Source organism: Liolophura sinensis, chromosome 7, assembly GCF_032854445.1.
Source record: "Liolophura sinensis isolate JHLJ2023 chromosome 7, CUHK_Ljap_v2, whole genome shotgun sequence".
In the NCBI taxonomy this organism is placed as follows: Eukaryota; Metazoa; Mollusca; class Polyplacophora; order Chitonida; family Chitonidae; genus Liolophura; species Liolophura sinensis.
In genome coordinates this window covers 22,676,058-22,701,403 of record NC_088301.1, presented here as the reverse complement: position 1 = coordinate 22,701,403, position 25,346 = coordinate 22,676,058, and the positions used below count along the sequence as shown (strand labels likewise).

Below are 25,346 nucleotides of genomic sequence, written 5' to 3'. Positions count from 1 at the left end.
AGTCCTGGGATCACAAAATTGTCTTTTCCATAGGTTGGCACGAACTTGATCTTTACTTGTGTCCTTCTTCCTGACTTATATTTGACGGTCAAGGTTAACACTTATTTCCATCTCTGCATGATATGACGGTTTACACTTACTCATTTAGGATCTTTTAGAGTACAGTTTAACCTTAACGGCAAACTTATTCGACTAGAGCATTATTATTCTCAATCCCAAACGGATCGATGGACTCCGGGGTTATGGGGTCGCTAGTTCAAATCCAGGTAGGAACGGGCCTTGGCTTATAGTGGTTCAGGGTCTTGTCTTTCAGTTGTCAAGACACACAAGGTGCGCCTTCAAAACAGCCTTTTGTAGTGAATTTTTTCGTTCTCCCACTCCCACTGCTTGTTTCGTGTTCCTTTTGACAGCCTAACGTTCGTTGAAAACCATCTATCTACAACTAGTGTGATGCACAAATCTGTACGTCACATGTTCGAAAGTTCATCAGTATAATGCCAAATGTCACGGACTCCCACCATAACGCTGGCCGCCGTCGTATAAGTAAAATACATGTACTCTTGAATACGGCGTAAAACGCAAACAAATAAATAATAAATTAAATTTTATTAAATAAAATAAATAAATAAATACATTTTAAGGAATAAATGTTATGCTATTTCTTCATTTTTTCTGTGATTTCAGTCTAGCCTCCATACTGGAGAGCGCTGCATTTATTTTCCTTCATACACTTTAACTGGTAAACTGCCAAAGTTTTAAAATTGAGGAAGTTTTTTCTGTTAACTATTACCGGGAAACTTAATAATTAAAGTTCATTCTTCATTATTTCTCTGAAAAGTCATTTTTCCGGGTTTCAAAAATAAACTAATATGATGCAATTATCATTATGTTAATCAAAAAATCTGGGCCGTTCTTGTAACCATGTCACTGGGATGCATACTCATCATTATTATTATCATGATCATTTTATCGTAATGAACCCACATCCCGTGTAACCCACATGTACTGCATGCCAGATGTCTTAACCGTTCAGTCATTACCTGTTGTCCTTTCATTATTGCTTACCATGGTAATTGTAAAGACCTATAATGTTGCTGCGGTGAAACATTTTACTCAAGGAAGTACAAGAGGGGCGACCCGTTATAAAATTTACAGGGGCTGGGGCAGCGGAAGTTATATCCCAGCCCATGAGATGAGGGTTCAGGGGTCGCCTAGGCCTAGGATGCTCTCGCCATTTATATTGCTGGAGACCCAAAACCCGACCACCCACAGGTTCCACTGCCTATCGAGTACCTTAGGGTTTACCTGTATGGTCTCAGACCCGCATTAATTTTCCATAAACTACAGTGTTAAGGTTTAAGTGTAGTAACTCAGGCTCAAACGTTCCGTGGCCAATAAATATTGGTGCATACCTGGCACAGCCTGTGAGAAATCAGCTATAAGAATCTTGATATAGGATGGCCATCAAAATCTGTACCTTTCTAGGCACTCGCAGCCTTATCGCCACCTGTCTCCTTGTGTTCTCTCGACCTGTGTTTCAAACTTTCATCATTAATTTATTACAGGAATTCACGCAGGTTATCGCGAGATTTTGGGCTGTCTGAAAAAATTCTTGCAACCACTTTCTGGTCTTGGAATAGGGGGACCCAAACGTTCCGTGGCCCATAAATATTGGTGCATACCTGGCACAGCCTGTGAGAAATCAGCTATAAGAATCTTGATATAGGATGGCCATCAAAATCTGTACCTTTCTAGGCACTCGCAGCCTTATCGCCACCTGTCTCCTTGTGTTCTCTCGACCTGTGTTTCAAACTTTCATCATTAATTTATTACAGGAATTCACGCAGGTTATCGCGAGATTTTGGGCTGTCTGAAAAAATTCTTGCAACCACTTTCTGGTCTTGGAATAGGGGGACCCAAACGTTCCGTGGCCCATAAATATTGGTGCATACCTGGCACAGCCTGTGAGAAATCAGCTATAAGAATCTTGATATAGGATGGCCATCAAAATCTGTACCTTTCTAGGCACTCGCAGCCTTATCGCCACCTGTCTCCTTGTGTTCTCTCGACCTGTGTTTCAAACTTTCATCATTAATTTATTACAGGAATTCACGCAGGTTATCGCGAGATTTTGGGCTGTCTGAAAAAATTCTTGCAACCACTTTCTGGTCTTGGAATAGGGGGACCCAAACGTTCCGTGGCCCATAAATATTGGTGCATACCTGGTACAGCCTGTGAGAAAGCAGTCATAAGAATCTTGATATAGGGTGACCGTCAAAATCTGTACCTTTCTAGGCACTCGCAGCCTTATCGCCACCTGTCTCCTTGTGTTCTCTCGACCTGAATTTCAAACTTTCATCATTAAAACTCATACCTGTCCAAGTAACTCGCGCCTTTCCCACATTGAGACAGTTTCCATCATTTTGATACCAAGAAAGTCCCTGTACACCAAAAATGACAGGATGACAGCGAAAAATGACTTTACCCCCTAAAATACACAGAATTTCCGTACGAAATACGTGAGTGCTAATAGAGTACTGATAACGTATGATGAGGAGGGGGGGGGGGGGGAGGGAGTCACTTAGATGGTAATGACAGATATTGCCTGCATAAATGAAACTGACTATAGCTGTCACAGCCAGACAGACACACAGACTACTGCAGTGAGGTAAATCTACTATGATTACTACTGCAATGTACACCCTCCTCTACGGTGGCCCATACACGACATTTTCCTTTTTCCTTAACTTTTGTAACTTTTTCAAGGGGTTTCACCTTCACCCAGGTGGAAAATCACGTGATGACCGTCGTCGTCTAAGTGAAATATTCTTGAGTGCGGCGTAAAACAACCAAGTAAATAAATAATGAAACGAAATTATCTGCTATCTGTTGCCACAAGGCGAACCTGATGAAGACGATTTTCCGCCATTTTGGACCAGAACGAGGCATTTGGTATCACTTCAGTTTCCATCTTTGTGGAAAGGTTTCCACCCGGATGAAAACCTTCTCACCTGAATGGAAACCTTACAAAAAGTTACAAAGGTTTAGAAAAAAGGAAAATGTCGTATATGGGCCACCGTAGTCCTCAGAATATAAATCGTTGGAACTGGAATCCCTGCACTAAATTTTTATTACATGAGAGGCACACAATTAAGCACCGCCGATTTACAACAGAACACGATGAATGTTTACTTCGATTTGGACCTCTTTGTGTAGCGCATGCACCGAGTAAGGTGCACGACGCCAAACCGGGTTCAATCCCGGCCTTGGACAGGAATTTGTACATAGACAGGGGTGGTTGTGACTTTATAAAGCCATCGATGGAAGCCATTTGTGCACTCTTACATTTGTTGAAGATCACCGGGTTTCTCACAAGTACGTCACATGAAGCAGAATTAGGTAAAAAAAAAATTGCATTGATCTTATATAGTTGCAATTTAATAGACGTTAGTGGCCTAGAATTACTCAAAATGCTGTGTTGTCGTCACATTTAATATACAGTCGCATTAAAACAATGCTGTGACATGGCCTTGGGGATGCTTAGTGCAATGATCCTCGTTTATGCAATATGCAATACAATATATAAAGTACGGCCGAGTGTGCGTTTACTGTGACTGGGTGTAAGGTGTCTTGTTTGTTGTCCTTGGTCTGCCGTTCCAGTGAGACAGCACTGACATTGACCTTTTATAAAAGGAGGTATATGAAAAAAAAAATTGAAAGCCACATTAAATTCTAAATCAATAACCATGCTTACTCCCTAAAGAGTATACACATGAAAACATCTTTGGTATTCACGCCAGTATATACATGACATTTTTAAAACTTTCAAGAACGTGGAAGCTGTCTTTTCCCCTAGCTTATGTGATATCCTACTGCGTATTGCACTTTATGCGTCATCAGTATGGCCATCTGGTAAATTCATGCATCTTTAAACCCGTTTCAGCCACAAAGTTTCACTGGAAGGATTTTACAGCTGTGTCAGTTCCGCTTTAACATGGGATCAGTTTTTACATTTAACGTTTATTAAATTTAACAGAAAGTTTGTTGTCTGCATGATGCAAAATTTATTTATATATTTGATTGGTGTTTTACGACGTACTCAAGAATATTTCACTTATTCGACTGCTGCCAGCATTATGGTGGAAGGAAACCGCGAATGTCAGCCAGGTCATTGTCATCAAGCCCCAAGAGACCAATGACGGCCAGAGTTATCTCCCATTACCAGTGCCTAAACTATATTGTTTCTGGTAACATGTCGGGTGCTGCTTTTTGGTTTGTTGTGTTTCTGAGATGCATGTCGGTTTGTCGTGTTCTGGATTGAGATACTGGTTTGTCGTGTTCCTGAGATATTGGTTCGCCGTGTTTGTTCCTGAGATGTTAGTTTGGTTTGGCATCAGTATTTCTCACTGAGATACTGGTTTGCAGTTTTCGTTGCTGAGATGCTGGTTTATCGTGTTACTAGTCATGAGATGCTGCATTGTGGGTCATGTTTGTTCCTGAGATACGGGTTTATCAAGTTTCCGATCTGCTGGTTTGTCGTGTTCCTGAGGTACTGGTTTGTCGCGTTCTGGACGATGCTGCCTTGTCGTTGGTCCGGAATGCCTCTTGGATTCTAGAATGCTGCTCTCCTGAGATGTTGGTTTGTCAAGTCCAGTTAGGGCCTGTAAGTCTTAATTCTTATGCTTTTCTCTACCCAGAACCCTGCAGTAATTATCGCATCTGGGCTTCCATGGTTGCAAAGCTGTCTTTGTGTCATGTTTTAATTATCAAAGTTTCAATGATGATTTACATATCGGCCTATACTTTGTGTTAACATGAAATGTGTTTATTTGTTGTGACACCAAGACATCATTCCATTTATTTTTGACCAGTAACGACTATAAAACTGGATTTTTCATTTTACCTAATTCTGTTTCTGCTCTGGTGTTAGATACACTCTGAGTTGTTACTGTTTTTAGCATTTATATAAAGATTTACAATTAAGCCATAAGTGAAGTAAAGTGGCAAGAGGCAGGATTTAATGTCATTTACCTAATCATTACCAGATGGTCATCGTAGCATGCTCTTTACACCACATGTGAGAAAGCGTCACCATCTTGCCAAAGATCGGCGGTTTTCCATGGGCACTCCAAGAAGGAATTTTTCAGTAGGTCGTCAAACAACAATGAAATAAATAAATAAATAGCTTCGTTGTGACTCTTTACTTCGGCATTTCATTATACCTTCATCGCTCCTATTCAGAGGGAAATGAATATCTCTGAGTAAATCAAATAAACTTTGCCCCGTAAAAATAAAAATGGGGTTCAGTAAAGCCAGTTTATCTTACAAATATCTTCATCTTTCCTTATAGACGTGCCCCTCCTAAGCCATACTTTAACGCACCTGTTCATTCTTTATCCTATAAAAAGCATATATGACAAGATAGGCAAAAAACATAACCTTGCATTTCATACCTCTTGGCATCTCGTCTTCAAGAAGTTGAGGGTGGGCACATTCGTTTTAGCGGCATATATCAGAGGCATTTTACTGCAAAGCAAGCCTTTACTTCTTAGTTTATTTTTGTCTGGCAGAGTCCAAATTAAAAGTCATTCGTCTAGATTACAAAGATTATTATTAGAGAGTATCGCAATTAACAGTTAACTTTACACAAAACTGTCATATCATTTGCACCTCAATATAAATGTACACATGGAGGTGTTTGTCAGCCGAGGCAAGAGAACAAAATTACCCCAATCAAATAAGTAAATATAAATAGGAATAAAATGTTTAAAAATGTTCTTTCAATTACATAATTCAGTGAGATATCATATACAAGAATATTAATAAACGCTATATGTATATAGGCCCTACTAGTACATTGTGGCCATCCACAAAACCCCACAAAGGAGATTTCATGACTGCATGCGTCAAATTCTGTTTAACTTTATAGGGAAGCATGTAGTGGTTATATTTATTTAAAACATTATTTTTTTTATAAAACATATCACTGGTTTTACATGTGTATGGTGTTTATATGACAAAATGTAATATCTTCTCTACAATTTAAAAAAAAAATTGAAAAACAGACGTGCGTTCATTTCATTTACTACATTTATAGCAAACTATATCTTGCTTTTTAGGTATTTACCTCTAAGATGACCAAGGAGATATGCGGTCGCGCGTACTCTTTTGGAGAAATAGCTCAAATAACAATAGAAACCTACAAACAAGGCAGTAGAGATCAGTACATATTGCATAAATGTAAGCTACATGTAATTCTTCATATCCGACTAAGTCAAGGGAAGTAACCCGACCATGTGCTGAACCTAGACTGGGCGTTAACCAATTGAGGAAAAAGCGGAAAAATTATTGACGTGCCAATCGGATCTGGCGAAGATCTACATCCAGTTTCGGTTGACTATTACTACTTATTCCATATTTTAATTAAAATCGTTTACACACTTTTCCTAAAAAAAAATTGAAAGATATGGGTTTTTTTAATGAAATAAGAAATTGGACAATATGATTTTTTTAATGAAAAAAGAATAATGTTTAAACCTACATGTATGTTTAGCTTTAAGTGTCCGTCAAGAATACAGCCCTATATCTCTAGAATCTTCGCCGAGTGGTGACGATCGAATCAAATTACCTGTATGTACCTGGTGTTGGTCTAAATATACACTGTTAAGGCTAACCCTAGAATTGGGCTAGTCTATATGATTTATAGCCTTTATAGTCTATAGTAGATACATTTATAGAAAAAAAACGAAGGCTTGAAAATTAACTCTAAATAACAAAAACATTCGCGCCTGAAGAACTGTACACATTTTGAGACACATTTATCTATGTCAAACCCAGTGAATAATACTCTCAGTGCTGCGCTGTAGAGTTGTACTGGGTGACCGTTGGCACATTCACAGTTTACGTTTCCCCGCCGTTTGACGCCAGGCAAGGATGAAGTTTCAAGGAAAGGTACGAGTGTAATTTATTCCAGGAATTCACGCAGGTTATCGCGAGATTTTGGGCTGTCTGAAAAAATTCTTGCAACCACTTCCTGGTCTTTGAATAGGGGGCAGATGTAAAGGCTGTCAGACCGTCTGTTTTCCTGAGGAAACACAAAGAGCAGCTGAAACGTCCAGAGAGAGAGGCGGCTTCGAAACTAGACCTGTACAGGTAAGGACATTTTGCGCGACATTTCTGGAAAATTAGAGCTTTCCGAGTTTGTTGATTCGCATGGGGTTTCTAGCTATTGACGTCGTCCGCGTGGAATCGTCTGCGATCAGCTGATTCGGTTGCCGATGGCTGACACTGACAGAGATGCAGAGGCAACTAATGGCTCAGTACATATGGATTGTGTATTTCTACAGTCCAGCTTGCTGAATTACAACACTCGTGTCTGTACCAAGTCCAAATTCTCTTATTCATGAACACTGGAACTGGTTTTGGCCAATGTATCCAGTATTTATCGTTATATTAAAGCTACATACCGTAGACATGTAGTACACTGTACAGTGCGGTAGCACTGACAGAGTCTAAGAATGAGAATGACTGTGCCGTCCAGAAGCCTGTTCTAGCTTCATTAACACACAAAAGACACAGGCAAAATATGAAAGCAAAAGTTTAGGTTAAGATATTGTCATCTAGTTTTCAAATTGGTTCACTCAGGGGAATAAAGCAGCTAAACACATATACTTTGAATCTTTAGTGCCTTTTTTTGGCCAAACCAAGAAAATGTTGTTAGAGATTTACTATCAGGTGGAGTGAGCAGAGCTATATGTAAATAATGTGCTATTGAGTATTGTGTAAATTTTATATTGGTCACCATGAACATATTCAGAGATGCCTTGCACCTTATGGGTACAAGTAATATATTTAATTTGAGTAAGATAGGGAAGAAGACAGAAATTTGAGACCAAAAAGACAAAATGAGACAATTTTCCAGTGTCATTAAACTAAACTAGAACTGAAGTTTAATATAGAACTGAAACACAATCATGACTCAAAAACAATGATAGAGAATCATAGCACAATGGTTCTGAGACAATCATAGCACTGTAATACTAAGACACAGTCATAAGACTGAGACACAATCATAGCACTGTAATACTAAGACACAGTCATAAGACTGAGACACAATCAGAGCACAGTAATACTGAGACACAGAGCACAGTAATACTGAGACACAGAGCACAGTAATACTGAGACACAATCATATCACAGTAATACAGAGACACAGTCATAGCACTGTAAGACTGAGACAATCAGAGTACAGTAAGACAGAGACACAATCATAGCACAGTAATACCGAGACACAATCATAGCACTGTAAGACTGAGTCACAATCATAGCACTGTAAGACTGAGTCACAGTCATAGCACAGTAATACCGAGACACAATCATAGCACTGTAAGACTGAGTCACAATCATAGCATTGTAAGACTGAGTCACAATCATAGCACAGTAATACCGAGACACAATCATAGCACTGTAAGACTGAGTCACAATCATAGCACAGTATTATCGAGACACAATCATAGCACTGTAAGACTGAGTCACAATCATAGCACTGTAAGACTGAGTCACAATCATAGCACAGTAATACCGAGACACAATCATAGCATTGTAAGACTGAGTCACAATCATAGCATTGTAAGACTGAGTCACAATCATAGCACAGTAATACCGAGACACAATCATAGCACTGTAAGACTGAGTCACAATCATAGCACTGTAAGACTGAGTCACAATCATCACTTAGTATAAGTACTGAGAACGTCATAATATAGTAACACTGACACAATTCTTAATAAATCAGTTACACAGAGGCACAACTGTAGCGTCATAATACTGAGACACAATCATGTCACAATAACATTGAGACAAGCCTTTTACAATAACGAGACGAAGTTGGCACAATAACGCGGAGACAGAAATATGCACAATCATGTCACAATATTTAGCTCTTAGACATAACCAACTCACAATTGTACTGAGACACAGTGCTTGGGCCAGACATGTTTCAGAAGCCGTCACCTGTCCCAAATGACAGGTGAATAGAATTGCCACCTGTTCAGTCTGTTTACTTTTACCTGTGTCCATTCTGTAGTGATAGGTAATGCAATAAATACTTTTAACATACATGAGTAACAACATCTAAATATTTTTTGATTTCCTTTTGTTTAATTCGTACTCAGCTTTGATAGCATAGGACTTTGTGGTTGAAGGTACTTCAGAAAATTTGTGCTTTCCCAGCGTTCACCTCTTGTAGGGACTTGTAATAAGTTGTTGACTATGCTCATGTGGCTGTTTGCACAGTCTATTAAAAATGTTTGTCTTTCACATCTTTGATATATTTGTATGTCACATCCATCCTGGGTACATGTATCTTTCATGGCGCCATCTCTTTGAACTTAGATTTTAATTTGATTTATTTATTTATTTGATTGGTGTTTTGAGCCGTACCCAAGAATATTTCACTTCTACGGCTACGGCCACCTTTAGGGTGGAAGGAAACCGAGCGGAGTCTGGGGGAAACCCGCTTAGATTTTAAGGTGTGGTTACTAATCTGTCTTAATAGACACATATTAGGGGGCCAACGTGGTCGAGGTGGTTAGTGTGCCAGTGAGGCACAATGACCCAGCAGCCTCTCACAATTGCGGTTGCTATTAGTTCAGCTCCAGCTCATGCTGCCTTCCTATCCAGCCATGCATGGAAAGGTCTTCCAGCACCATGTGAATGGTGGTGGATTTTCCTGGGCCCAGCATATATTTCAATAAAAATGAAATTTATACAATAAATAAATGATGTTCATGTGTATGGCCTGGCACTTTTGTCATGTATAATATGTACGTGAACACCTGTTGTGTAGTCAGGCTTTTTTTCTGAACATTACATCTCCCTTGATGCCTTCAGTCTTGGATTACTGTACTTCACCTAAAATTTAACTTTTTCAAGTGACACAATCTGGTTGATTCTAATTGAATTATCTACGTTATAGGGGCCACTTTTCATGGAGTTTGATTAATTTCTTATCAGTATAACGTAAGTGTTAACATCAGCAGTATCATTTCAAGGCCTTAATGTGCTTCTGAAGGGCCGGGTTTTAGTGTATATACAGTAGTCGTTGGTTGTATACAGAAAAGTCAATTTTATTAAATATTACACAAGAGAATCTGCATTTACATGAGAGGCCACTGGCAACCTCATCTTCTGCACAGAAGGGTGCTTGGAATGAAATAAATTCAGATTTACATGTACATGTATAGAGTCTGTCAAAGAAAAGGAATTTGTGTGAAATCTAAACTTATATTGGTAAGCCATCATATTTTTGTCCAAGTTATATCATCATGTTTGTTTAAATACATCTTGATTAATTTGCATGCCGAACAATTTAGGAACCTAAATGTAAATAGATACATTTACATTGTACATTATGGACACATAAGTATGTATTTACATTATTTGTGTATTGGACATTTGTCATGTGGTATCAGATTGCTTCAGATAGAAGTACATCAGATGGATATTCAGTTGTGGTTAAACTTCATTTATTGTCCATTTGATGTATGAATACTTGAACAATTAGTGAATACATTTGATTATGAAGAATACTTTTGCATGTGCATAAGCTCAGTACCAAGTTAGCTCTTAATTCATACATGTACCACCAGAAACTGGGTGATGGCAGCAGGGCTGTAGCTTGCTTCATTCTTCATTGTTCATCGTTCGAGGGGGATAATTTTGCTTTTGCCTCGTCTGCGCTAAAAAAAATCAATATTTGGCATTGATCATAAGCAGCTCTCGCCTCCGCATAGCTGTATCATTAGGGGATTCCCCCATTTCCATCAGAGCTATTTTTAGATCTGATGAAAGCAGAAATGGTAATTCCTTAGAGTCTGGTGGACAATGAGAGTTGTGAAATCACCATATGGTTGTTGTGTTTCAACGCTTACCGTTTACGGGGATTATTAACCATCATTTTGGACATGTTGCTGTCTGGTCACCATTGGGAAGATTAGCATTTAAACTATACTCAGGGAGCACAGGTAACACTTTTTTGATAACTTTTTGGAAAAAATGGCAGTTTTGCTGCTAAATCCTTGTTTTTTGCACTCCATATGGGGAATGAATTGTAAGGCTTTAAAGTAAAGCGTACTACATGTAGTCAGCCATTTCTAAAATGCCAAACGGAATCTTACTGTTGGCTAAATTTGTATTGTCGATGTATTTTCTTTTTTGAAGAAAAGAAATCAGATCTGTTCAAAAGTTTGCATAATGTGTTGAACAGTCATGAATGTTTTACAATTTTTTTTTCTTCCTATTTCTTTGCTTAGAGTGAGTATAGCATTGTTTTTAACAGCACATTGTTTCAGTCATGTTTCACTGTCAATTTGTTTTTTTAGCAGGCTGGTATGTGGAACATTATGTTGGCACCTATACATATCTATATGTATGTATAGTGCTGCAGAGCCCCTCTGGGATATTTAGAGCAGGTACTTCTATCCAAACGGTCCAAATATCCAAGTGTCCAAGTAACAGGCCTCGATGTGGTGGTAATCATATATGCATTTATAAGGTGTGTAAAACTTGTTATAATTAAATTTTCAACAGAATAATGTTGAAAGTTTACAGTTGATCACTGCAATTAAACTTCTGACAAAACATCAGTATGTGCAAATCCAATAAAAGTTTTGCTCCTAAGTGTATTTTAGAATAGCCCAAATAATTACTTTTGGAAAATACCAGCCTTGTATGAGCATGCATGACCATTCAAAACTGGTAATAAAGTTCCAAAAATTTATGGTACAGGTTGCTTTACAGCTCTTTTTTTTTTTTTTAAATTTTAGAATTGTTTTAACCAGTTGGAAGTGTGATATTGTCTGAACGGCAATTGTGGTATTCTTGGAAAATAGAGAAAATTTGATTTGATCAGTGAATAAGGATTTCTTGGCCCAAATTTACGGTTTAGGTGTTTTTAGTTTCAAAATACACAAAGGTTTTTTTTGGGCATAATGAGCAAATTCATGAAAGTAAATGAATAAAATACACATGTATGATGACAGCCTTTTTATGGTACAAGAAAAAAAAATTGCATTTTATTTCCCGTACAAAATGTTTTAAAAAATCATATTTGGAAGCAAATTGTCATCCAAATCATGCATAGTTTGGTGGTCTGCACTTTTACTGATATCAGGTCTGAATTGTCAGATTCATATATCATGCATATTACTGGAGAATTTGCATTTTGGCATGCATTACTTCGGTTCGTGAGAACCCAAAGAAGGTTTTCAATGAATTTTGTTTAAAACACAATAAATTTCTTCACTTGAAGAAGAGAAAATTAAGAATCTAAGTGAAACACTTTCGTAGTGAGGAAGTCGTATGCAAAAGTGTCTCTCTCGGAAACCGTGTATGTCAGGGATTTGCAGCTTATCTTTTAGATAAATGGGTATGGTATCAAAATACACAGGTACATACATTCAAGTGTACAAAACATGTAGTAACCAAGTATTACAGCATAACCAACCATATATGTCAGGCACAGGGAGTGTATAGATTATATTTATTCGTGTTATTTGAAATGTTTGTAGATTAAACTGAATTTGGATTGCATGCTTTGCATACATACAATCAAGCACATTTTTGTGTGGATGTGTAGAGCTAAGCCCAGCTGTATACCCAACCCTTTATCCTCACGCATGCCCTGGATCATCCACAATCACAGTGTACACAGGAGAAATAGCAGCTTTGACAGGCTTTATATATACCATGTTAGCCCTAAAAATTTGCTAAAATTTGTAGATCTATACTAATGAATCATAAAATATTACTGTACTTTACTTAAAGCTTTGTATATAAAAATGCACTTTTCTTAAAAGTCCTTAAAATGTCACTCCTTTTTCTGATAAGAAATCAATCAAACTTTATAAAACATCTTAAGTGGTGCCATATTAGGTGAATCAGTCAATCAGAATTAAGCCTAATGTTCCATTTGAAATATGCTAAGCTTTAGGTCAAATAAAGTACTTTTAGTTGAAACTTGTATTTTTTCTGTAGGATACATGTTCTTCATCTTAGCTTTTATAAAACTGCCTCTGCAATCAATATTCTAAACCATTCTGACAGGTCTGTGGTGTAGAGAAATAATTTGCACAGTTTTATGAAGATTACATCTTTAGACACAAACATATCAGTTTAGTGCCATTTTCATAATGATTGTATGCCTAATTTCCACTGAAAAAAGGGCTTGAAAAAGTTGAAGATTTACAGTACTTGTACATGTATCGCTCCTAAGAAACAAATCTAACAACAGTTGCCCTCCTAGGATCTCTAGTCCTAAGGAAAGATAAGTATGTTAGCCCGGTACAAAATTTTAGGTCAAGTTACCAGACAGGTAACCCAGGGTATTGTGTGAACTTCCTTGTAGGGGTGTAATATGTTCACATTGCATGAGCAAATCTATGCCAGCTTGGGGCTACACCCTCTGATATTGGACAGGAAAGAATGCACACAGGTGAGGATTGCTTGTGTCAATCTGCACTTTTAAATCCAGTTGAACTATCATTACTGCATGTATATGCATATGAACTTGCAGAATATTAATCATGGGGCGAATTAATTCATATAATGTGACATGAACTAATCACCTTGCTGTACTATGGCAGTGCACATTCACACCAAGTAAATCTAGAGTATTTTTTAAAATCGTTCTGCACACATTTTTTTTTCACCAGCTATAAATCACTGTTCTGTTGATGCTGTGCAAGTTATAAAAAGGAAAATTTGTGGGTGAAAGCTTCAGTCAAATTGTACATGTACATGTAGGTGTATGTCGGCGTAGTGATAATAGAACATGTAAGTACATGTACAATGTACAACATACATGTACATGTACACAGTGTTACTGAATACAGATTATCAATGAGGGGGTTGAAAGAAATAAAGAGCCAAAGTTAAGCTGCACTTACAATTTTCCTGTCTGCTGTTAAAATTTAAGGCATGTCAGGTTAGGTCGGGGTGTGACCCCCTACCCACCCACCCCCTTTTCTTATGGGTCCATGACCGTAACCGACACTCATGCGCATGATCATTTTTGCAACCAGTGTAATGATGAAGATCACTTTCCACTAGTACTATGGTGTGCTGCTGGTCGCTGGGAGTTCAAGTCCAGCTTATGCTGGCTTCCTCCCCTGCCGTAAGTGGGAAGGTCTGTCAGCAACCTGCGGATGGTCGTGTGTTTGGCCCAGGGTCGGCCCAGTTTCTTCCCACCATAATGCAGGCAGCCGTCATATAAGTGAAATATTCTTGAGTACGGCATAAAACACCTGTCAAATAAAATTAAATAAACAAGATGTGTGCTGCAGTGCATATCTTCATGTTACATCGTACCTTTTAGAAAATGTATAAGTAGCTTGCTAAAAGTCAGAGGTTTACTCCATACACTTCAGTTTCCTTCATCCATGACAATGATTGCCTTTATAGAAGTTTTAAAAACTTTTTGAGCAACCATCAAGTAAATAAATAAAATTAATAAAAAGAAGAATGTGTGTATGTTACTCCATAAAGAGAGACTAGCTTGTGGAAGTAAAAGGCTTCTATTAAAATAATATGTGATTTACGTTCATGATTGAATATAGGACATTGTGATGATGATGATTGCTACATGTATATGTATGATACTATCTTATCTGATAAGGATGTACACATTGTACGTCGGTATTTGTGCAGGAGGTTTACACTCAAACATTTAAATGTATGTGCAGTGTATGTTGTCCCAAAACAGTGGAATTTTTAATATGCACAAGTACATGTAATTGCTGTAAACCCAAATTGCATGGTTTGATCATTCTGATACTGTATATATGTGTTATTGTAGTGTGAATCATCAATAAGATACTTGTATCATTATATTTTTAACTTTAATGTGTGGTTACCCAATAACCACATTATTGTTTTGAAGAATTTAACATTTTTAAAAAAAAATTTTGAAGATAAGTTAAATATGCCATACATACAGTATATGTACATGACTTTCATATGGCCTCTGTATCAAAGGCCCACAGATTGAGGATAATACTATCTTTTAGACTAGTATACTTTCCCTGTCCACTTGAGATTATATAAGTTGTGAGTCAGAACTTTTATGGAGTTAATTAAAAATGATGTCATTTTGAATGCATGTGATGGAAATAGAAAATTGACAGCCTGAAAGATTCATGTCCACAGTGATGCGGGAAGAGATGACTTCAAACTATTGCGATTTTAATTAAGCAGTAAAAATTACCCTAATTCTTTGGGACCGAAATTTGGGACCGATATTAGCAGTGTTGAAAGTAGAATCTTATATTTCTTTACAAGCCTTTTGGAAAAGGAAAGATGTGAGTACCAGTATGTTGTTCACTAGATGGTCTAACCATGTGAGAAAAAGGAAACTCAATATTTCTGCTTAAATTACATACATGTTGGCTAAAACAAGCAGACCATGTGTCCCAAAAATTAGAAGAAATAGGGTATGAACAGATATTGTTAAGATAGTTATAAATTGTTTCAAAAGGTGAGAGGAGAAAACTTTCATATGGTGGTCAGTGGTTTTACAGGCTTTCACATATTGCCAGGTGTTTCTTCTTCGCATACAAGTTGGAATAACTCTGGCGCATACATTGTGCAGATGTAAAATCCTTCCATGTGATGAATGTGTGCATTGTTTCTGCCAGCGGTATCAAAGCATACATTGGATAATCAGTACCTGGCCTGCCTGGGCTGTGTCCCATGTCCTATCTACATGTAATATACTCAGCGTTCCATGGGTATTGAATTAGAAATAAGGTGATCATGTTGATTGACACAGATTTTCACTTCCTGGTCCGTTGTTATATACATGTAGACATGGTAGATGAAAGCACAATGTATATGTTAAGATAGCTATTTACATACTATGATTTTTTTTCTGTATAGGCTTGGATTTGTTTTGCGTATTTTACATGCACTTTATATAAATATATGTGTAGGCTTTGTTGAAATAATTGTCAAACTGTGTCGTAAAATGATTTTGCCTCTGGAAATGTTATATACCCTGGTATTATTAGTTATGATGTGTGGTGTGTGTGAGATTTTTGGGGACTAGAACTCAATAAACTGGATACATTGTCTCTGAGAGACTCTTTATTAATTTCTATCTCTTCTTGTATGCATGCAATTTATAATGCTATAAAGAGAAATAAACAACTTGAATGCACGTAGATACGGTATCTGAATGTCATGAGGAGTAACTATAGCTTTAACGAATTTTAATGTGTTTATTTATGCACATTTAATAACTCATTTTTAATGAATACAGTGAACAGTGCTGTTGATGGGAGAATACTTTATCTATACCTACCCTCACAGTGTTACACCTGTAAAAACAGTCTTTTTCAGCATTTGAATAAATACATACATGTATGTGGCCTTCGTACATATACATTTCAGCTAACTGAAACGTCTGAGTAGGTTATTGTGACTAACACATTTGAAAGTAGGTATAAAGATTTTTTGCAACAACCAGAAACCAGGCATTCACTCCACAAGTAAAGGTTAACATCATTTAAAAAACTGTACGAAAATTTTTGATCGTAGTTCAAATCTGTTGACATACACAGCTTACATGTACCTGAAAGATGAAAGATGAAAGACCAGATCATTGGCTACAATTTGGTACATACAAGTCCTTTCATTCTATCTTTTATAGCTATCATTCTACATGGTTAAAGGGGATTTCTTTAAAATGATGGATGTTTAGAAATATAAGGACTGGAGAAAATTAATAATAACCAGAACTGCAAAGCAGTTTCAGTCGGGTCCATGTCGTTCGTTGTCATAGTTATCGCTGTATTCTGTCATATAGCAGACAACATAAATATGTCTAAACCAACAGTCACTTCTGAAAATCAAGGACAGTGCAGTAGAAATCAGCCAGTTAGAAGACATGTATCAGTTCAGTTGCCATCTAAATCAATCTTAAAGCAGTGGGCTGAAATACGTACTTCTGAAAAAACGGTGGTGTCATTTAAACGTTTCTAGTGAGAAAACTATTGATCATGGCTAAAATCAACATGCACTTCACAGAAAAGGACTACAATTTGCAAATTTCAGATTTCTAGCTCCAATAGCTTTTGAGTTAATGTCAATTAAAAATTATGTAACTAAACTAGTTTTTTGACTATATCTCAAAAAGTTACAAAGATAGGTAAAAAAATAAAAGCAGATTCAGAATGAGCAGCCCAAAATACACCAGAATATGTTTAAAAATTTGAAATTTCTAAACAAGGGGTGATGTCAAAAGTTCAACCAGCGAGCTTCCACGGTTTTTACCAGAAATCAATGCTTTTTTCAAAATTATTAAAGCTAGGATGAGTCTACCGGCATATCAGATTTTAGAACAATCCGTTCAGTGGTTCTTGAGATGAAGATGTTTAAACGATTTTCTACAAATCCCACAAATGAACCATAGTGTCCATTCTTATATCGGAAATGAATTTGGTAAAATTGGTAATCACCATCCTGCTTCATTTAATTACAGTAAGATTACAACATTAACATGCACCAGCTTTTATACGGTCCATGTCATTTGTCATTCTGGATTATGTTAATTAACAATATTTGATTTGTGACTTATTACTGAGACTGCTGAATATTATGTAACCAAAAACCAAAAAAAAAATGGATTTGAACCCCAGGCTGCTAGGACTGGTAGTCTGGGGTCTAATAATTTCAAGATAATTGAAGGAAAAAAAGGGAACAAAGATTGGCAGGAATGAACTGGATTTGAACCATTGACTGCTAGAGGCAATGTTCATTGGGGCTATGGTGAAAGACAGAAAAGCAGAAAAAACGTTGCTGTCAAATGGCAGTGCTGGACCACATGTATAGAGAGTGAGTGATTGCTTGGGGTTAAACTTCGTGCTCAACAATTTTTTAGTCATACGACGACGAAGGAATCCTTAGGGTGTGTGTAATGCACCTCCTTGTTGAGACGACTTACCAAAGGCAAGTAAGGTGCCCCGCCAGAGCCATTATACTGGTACGGGTCAACCAGTCGTTGCACTATCCCCTTCATGCTGAACGCCAAGCAAGGAAGTTACAATTTCCTCTTTTAAAGTCTTAGGTGCATGTATACAGAGATTGTCCCTTTAATCTACTGCTCCTGTTGCCAAACAGAATTAGAATGCATGCCCTGTAGCCAACACTCTACAGTGAACAAGTTTCATCGAAACTTTCGCGTTATTTGAAGGGGAGGTTTTATCAATTTTTGAATGTATGTACACTGGGGGGTTTTACGTCATACTTCATACTTTTGATGGTTTTTTGGTCATAACCTGAAAACTATACCAAGCACAAAAATAATTCTTACAGATTTGTAATCTTGACATAAAGCAGTACTAAGCAGCGTGGTTATTTAATCATTTTAAGCAGTATTTAGACGACCTACAATTTCATTGGCCAGTTACAGCACAACTTGCACACCAAACAAAAAGTTTTTTTTACAATATAGGTATGGCAATCCACATAAAACTTGCAAATGAAATTTCATCTAAGATTATTAGCCGTTTTACAGAAAAATGTGGTGTAAACTTACCAATAAAATTCAAAATGGCTGCTAAATCATGTGACTGGGCAAGCAACTTAAAACGTTAAAAGATACTTTATATGTTCGTTATTAGAAATTCCAAGTTTGGTTTTTCTGGCTTTACCGGTTTTGGAGATATTGCAACTTTACAAGCTGACTATGAATAAAAATGAAGTCAAAAGAGAAGATCTGTAGTTGATCTATCTACTGACCAATTTTCAGCTTCATAGCTATTACGGTATCAGATCACATTATATTTGAAAAATGACACTAATAATGGACCCTAATAATTTTAATGAAACTAACATACATGTAGGATTTCATGTCTGTTTAGCAGACCATCATACATGTGACCATCAGACATGTACATGTACTTGACATGATTTACCCATAATTGTAAAATAGTCAGTTATCATGATAATCTATGAGGGGTTTTCTAATTGCGGCTTTTAAAGTGCAACAGGTGAATTAATTCTGACAGACGTTTAAGGCATGAATACTATTCTAGGTGCATTATGGGTATACGTTTAGAATTGTTTGGCAGTGTGAATTTTATTAAATGCATACATGCACATTTCTTTATCCCACATCAGACAAAATACTCTGCTTTTACAGTGGTCATCTAGGGAACAGATATATGAATTCTCGAGCCCTGCAGACGACATCAAGTATCTTCTGAGTAGGTTATCTCCATTTGTTGGGCTGTGAATGCAATGGTCACATCGCTGAATCAATTCACCTATACATTGGTCCTTTGCACTGAATTGATGGATCTTTGCAGGATAAATTCATTACATAGTTACTCAGTGATGGGATACTGAAATATATGGTGTCAGTAACCTTCATATATGGCTCGGTTGATACCTCGCCAAATATGAGAATTACGGACACCATATATTTACGTATCTTATCACTGAGTAACCCTGTAACTAATGATACATAATCCTTTGAGGTTTGTGTTTGCAAATTATCAACAGTTAATTGACCACAAGTTGTGATTTGGAATATTTTATTGTCAACCGTACTTTAAAGTTTTGAATATGAAATAGTAAGTTTCGATATGATTTATCTACATGTACCTTTTTAATTTGATTTTGGATACACTGGTCAGGGAGGTCAGTATCCAAGCCTCACAAAAATTAATAAACCGGTAATTGTTTCAGCCTACACAGGATAATGCTCTCAGAAAATGCCTGAATATAGACACCTTTGCAAACATGCGGAAAGGTTTTAGAATTACACTGTCACTTTGTATTTCATAATCATTGTGTTCTCTTGCCCTCTGACTTTTATATCGAGTGCTGTCCTACATATGCTTTATAACCTTGATCAGTCTCATGAAAAATGCAATGGGGACCTTTGCCCCATTGCTCTCAGGGGCAGGACCGATACGCCAGTTAATTGACGTGAAATGTTCCTTTCCCCGAGCTTATCCAGATCACATTAAAGACAGTATGACGTTACAATATAAACTGATACAATACATTCTTGAGGTAACAATAGCTCTGGGTCCTGCTTCACACTAGCGCCACCTAGGGGTATTAAAAAATATCCTGCCTCGCGATCAGATCTCAGTTATCTGTTTTATTTTTGTTCTGAATAAAATCAGTACCAGTTGGTAAGCTCTAGTATGGCTGACATGTACTTAGTAATAATGCTTGTGTACATTATGTGTAGAAAACACAACCCTAAGTCTTCAACTTTTTCAGCTGCCTCTTCAACCGATAATTCGAACCATTCTGAGAGAACTGCGGGACATAGAGAAACAATTTGCAATGACACAAACATATCATTTTTAGCGTCATTTTCATGATAGTTGTATGCATAAATTTCACTGAAAAAAGGACTTTAGTGGTTGAAAAGGTTGAAGATTTACAGTAGTGATGTATGCATGAATAGCCTTGGTAATAAATACTGTGATATCCTTTACATGCACGGTCATGTAGGATAGGTTTATGTTGCCGATACATTACTGGTAGTATTTGACACATGTGTACCGTACATTTTACAACAGTCACCTTTTGTACACGCTGTACATGTACATGTGTGTGTATATAGTGAGTAGAGAATTTTTCGATTTCATATATTTATATATACATACATGCAAATGGGATACTATCAAAGTTAATTACAGTCATCATGAGGATATATGCATCATATAGACATGATTTCCTATATTGACAAATTAAGGTAATTATACAGGAAAATCCCTGGCTGGAGTGAGACTCAAACTCCTATTACTTTATGTTGTCGATTACTGCAGCCAGATTCCCAAATGATACATGTACTATGATATAGTATATAGTGAGGGTTCGTGGCCAAATGTTTGAAGATCCAGCGTGTAAGACTTGTTTATTTCAGTCACTATAATAGAACAGATGAGCTCTGCGTTCAATCCAGACCTTGGGAACAGAATTTGTGAATCATTTGGCGGTATGTTCAGTCTAACATTGACTGAAAACCACTTTTTTTCCACCAGTATCACCAGTGCCGTCACCAGTTCAAGTCCAGCTCATTCCCAGCAACGTTAACCTGCAGATAGTAGTGGGTTTCCCCCTGGCTCTGTCTCATTTCCTTTCACAATATAATGCTGGCTGTCGTTGTATACATGAAATATTCTTGCGTACGTCGTAAAACACAAATGGAATAAATAAATAAATCTTCCACTATTAGATGGAGAAGTTGATTATTCACACATGTGTGTCAAATTGGCATTACATAAATTTAAGTGCAAAATTCTTTAGTATTGTGGTAAACAACAATCAAATAAATAAATCATTTACCAGCTGTTAATCTATATTAATCAAACTTTTCAGTCTAATATTAATTTGTAAAACAGGTGTGAACCCATTAGGGTATAATTGTTATGAACCACAGATCATTTTTAAAGCGTGAAACTAGAATCCCAAAATATTAGCCTATATCAGAGATTCTTGATCGGGATCCTTGTGAAGAAGCATAAAAAAAATTGATTCTATAAATGATAAGTAAGGTAGATGTCTGTGTCTGACAGAAGATTAAGCATTTATATCTTATACTGCTTAATAGATTTTATTACCTGAATTATTTGCCCTAAAAAAAATTGAATATTCAGATAGTTATTTTTATTCTGGCAATGCAGTATTTCACAGAAATGAGCTGACATGTAACTGTAAACATATCCTTGTACATGTTGTCGGATGAGAATAGGGGAGTTCGAGTTGTCATCAGAGGTTAAAAAACAGTCCTACGGTGCCATGTAAATGGTGAAAAATGTTAGGCAACCTTGTTGAAATTGATTTACTGATCACCTGTCTCACCCTTTTCCAGATGCCCTAATGACACCTCATTCGTTTAGTTCACAAAACAGTCAGATTCTCAATTTTCTTTCATCGTCTACTCTAAATTACTTTTCATGACACTTTTTACAGATGCCCATGTTACAGTGAGTAGGGTCAAAATTAGTGGCCTGACATTTTGGACAGGTCACGACACTTTTTCCTACCTTCAACGGTAAAAGAGTTCGAATTTGAAACTCCCATATAAGGTTAGGATTCAGTCTGCCTTCAGTACTTGATAGGTGTAGTTGCACGTGCACATAGGTATACATACATACATACATGTACATGTATATGTACATATTATATGTATTTATCTCTTATAAGTGATAAGAGACAAATTTGAAAGTGATTTGAAGTCACAGTAAATTACCTTGAATAACAATCTGCTTTGTGCCTCATTTGCAGGTGATGAATCATGAGCAGCTTTCTGATTGGTTCCTAGATGTCCCGATGTTTGTGTTGACCTTTGTGTGAGTGTCCAGGCTGAAGTGTAGCCATGGGTAACACGTTCTGTAAGTGCCTAGAGCGGCGGGACTCGAACATCAAGAAGTCTCCACCCTCCATACGGGACATTGACCGCAACGGGGCTGCTGGGGTGGAAGATGTCGGTATACGTCTTCAAGATGTCAATCCCGGCTCAAGCCCATCTCATACTGATAGTTTGGTGCGCCCACTGCCGGCCTTGCCAAGTACCGATTCAAGTAAGCATTTTGTTTTGTTCTCAGCTAAAGTCAAATTTGTGTCAGTGATTTGTTGTATCTGGCCATAAAATAGATTTTTTGTTGTAAATATATGTGCTTTAAAACATTTTCTCTGTCTACCTATTGCTGGCCTAAAATGGAAAGAAATTAATTTCTTGAAAAAAATCTTAGGAAGTACATGTAGTTGACCAGTGGTTAAGGTGTTTGCTTTTCAGTTGTTAGGTTATACCTGATTTGTATTTATTCCATGCCATTTTTGGATGGGATTTTTGTAGTTTTTTTTTTTTTTTTGTGCTATTGCATGAAGTTTGCTCAAGACTACTTGACTTCCACCAATGTGACAACTATCCGAATTTGTCAAAGAATTTGCCAATGACTCACTAAAGTCAATGGTTAACTCTAGCCACTCTGGTTCCCTCTTACCATAAATTTGGAGACCATCGTATATTTGAAAATTCTTGAGCCTTGCATAAAACAAAAGTTGAATATTTATTTGATTTATTTATTTTATTGGTGATTTACGCCGTACTCAAGAATATTTCATTTATACGTCAACGGCCAGCATTATGGTGGGAAGAAACCGGGCAGTACCCGGGGGGAACCCACAACCATCCGCAGGTTGCTGGCAGACTTTCCCACGTACAAATATTTGAATAAATAAATTAAAAAAATGATCTTTTGTTAGAAAAGGAACTTTTCAGCGCAGAATGTTCTTGTTGAGAGGCCATACATGTTGATTTTTGTTGCCCTTATCACATTAATAAAGAGTAGAAAACAGTTATTAGAATTAGGTCTGTATTGAAAATAGTTCTTGCATAAAATATAAATGATTATGTTTACATCCCAAGCAAAATCTGATCAAATTTCATGCCTTTCAAATTGTGGCATTGTTTAAGTTGGTTATGGCCTGGAACTATCTAATGTCCAGATAAAACAAATGCATTGGACCCAAAAACAAAGCCAACTTCCGCTATTGTCTGAAAGATTGAAGTTTGAAGCAACATGATTGGCCAGAGATAAGACATCAACTGAGGCATGGATGTGCACATATAAACATCTCCAGTTACACTGTCATAGCATGATCAGCAACAAAGCCACCCTTGTTTTTTGTCAAATGTAACAAAAAATCTGTGTTACAGAGGTTTGTTACCTTTGACAAGAAACGATTGTGACTTTTTTGCTGATCATTTTCACACCACAGTAATTTCTATCAGCAACAATCAAAATATGTTTTCTTGTACAGTCCAAGCAAATGCTTGTAAAAAAGCCTATATTTATATGTGCATTTATGTCCTTGTTAGATTACATGCAAGTTGGTTTAAGTGGAGCATTACAGGAAACCTACCATTTTTCAGTAAATTTAGATCTACCCTAATTCCTCAAGCTTTTCGCACATGATAGAGCAACTTCAAGTGCAGTTAATTCATGCACATTTTAAGTTGATTTTGGAAACAAAACTACATTGGTGGGGTTGGCCAACTTTAGAAAAAGCATAATTTTATCAATCATCACAGAATAATGTCTTCAGAATATGCTTGAATAATTAAACATCTTGCAGTGATGCGAGAGGTTGAAGAATTGCTGTGTAATTTTATACTAGTGGTGAGATGATAGTGGTGAGGCTTGGTGAGATGAAGTGAACTGTACCTATACATGTAGAATAGACCATGATTGTGAAAGACTACCACAACATTGCTGCTAGGAGAGACAGGATATCATCAGTGATCACGGGCTAGACTGTGTTGCACATATTATAATTTTGGAGAAACAAATTATCAAATTCACCATAACCCGGAGAAAAACAAAGAACTTTCATAGACCATGGGTACTGTAATGACTGATTGATTACAACAGGAAAAAAGATGGCATGTGCTGTAAATATATCTGTATCTAGCTACTCCACCATCAAAGAGACCATTTTCAGCTCTACACACTGTGTAAATAATTATAAACATACAGTCATATACATGTACTAATGTATTTACACTATATATTTATGTAGATCTATACATGTATACATGCACATGTACTTCCTGGTTGTCAGTTTAAACATCTAGTACATGCCTGGATTGAATAACAATCTTTGTGTACACAGTTTCAAGTTGATTTGCGTTGAAGTCTGGGTCATGGGAAATTTGATTGTATAAAAGCTGTGTGTTTTTGAGTGTGGTGGTAATGCATTTAATCATGAGGAACCTGATGTGGTTTACTAGATTGTGCATGGTTTAATCTGTGCTCAGCCTCCTCTCATCCAACCGTAAATCTTAGTCTTGTTTTTCAGTCTATTAGGTATATAGAGTCTAAGAAAATAAGTGTTAATAAAATGTCCAGTCTACTTTATACACCTAAACATATAGCTTCTGGAGCTGACATAAATCATAACAGGGTTTAAGTGTAGTTCCATTATCGCCATGAGGGAATACTGTACATGAGTATTTAAAGATGTATTGCCCGAGGGTAATGACAGTTGCTTTCAAAACACTGATTGGGCTAATATTTAAAAAAACAATTATACCTCAGAAAGGTTTTAGGTGTAGGTGTGTAGTTAATATTCATGGCACGTGTTGGTCTTTGACATCTGATGAGCCATTCCCATCCAGCTGGGTATATGTAGATAGAACAGTGAGGTAGACATGCCTGGATTCGGGAGTTCAAATCTTATCTGAGACAGTAGCTTTGCTAGTCTCCGCATAGTTATATTTCCCTCTGTCAGAAATTCAGTATTAAAGTGTAATTCTGTTT

The 25,346-nt window shown here is 36.9% G+C and overlaps 1 protein-coding gene across 1 annotated transcript in view; it reads left to right on the top strand.

The window, feature by feature from the left end:
- The first annotated feature begins 7,038 nt into the window (after window positions 1-7,038).
- The window catches only part of LOC135471825 (tyrosine-protein kinase SRK2-like), a 39,512-nt gene continuing 21,204 nt past the window's right edge, over window positions 7,039-25,346 (top strand). The window contains exons 1-2 of the mRNA XM_064751193.1: window positions 7,039-7,152; window positions 22,309-22,604. Of these exons, the coding sequence (XP_064607263.1) occupies window positions 22,400-22,604 (205 nt within the window). The 5' untranslated portion in view covers window positions 7,039-7,152; window positions 22,309-22,399. The remainder of the gene's footprint in view (window positions 7,153-22,308; window positions 22,605-25,346) is intronic.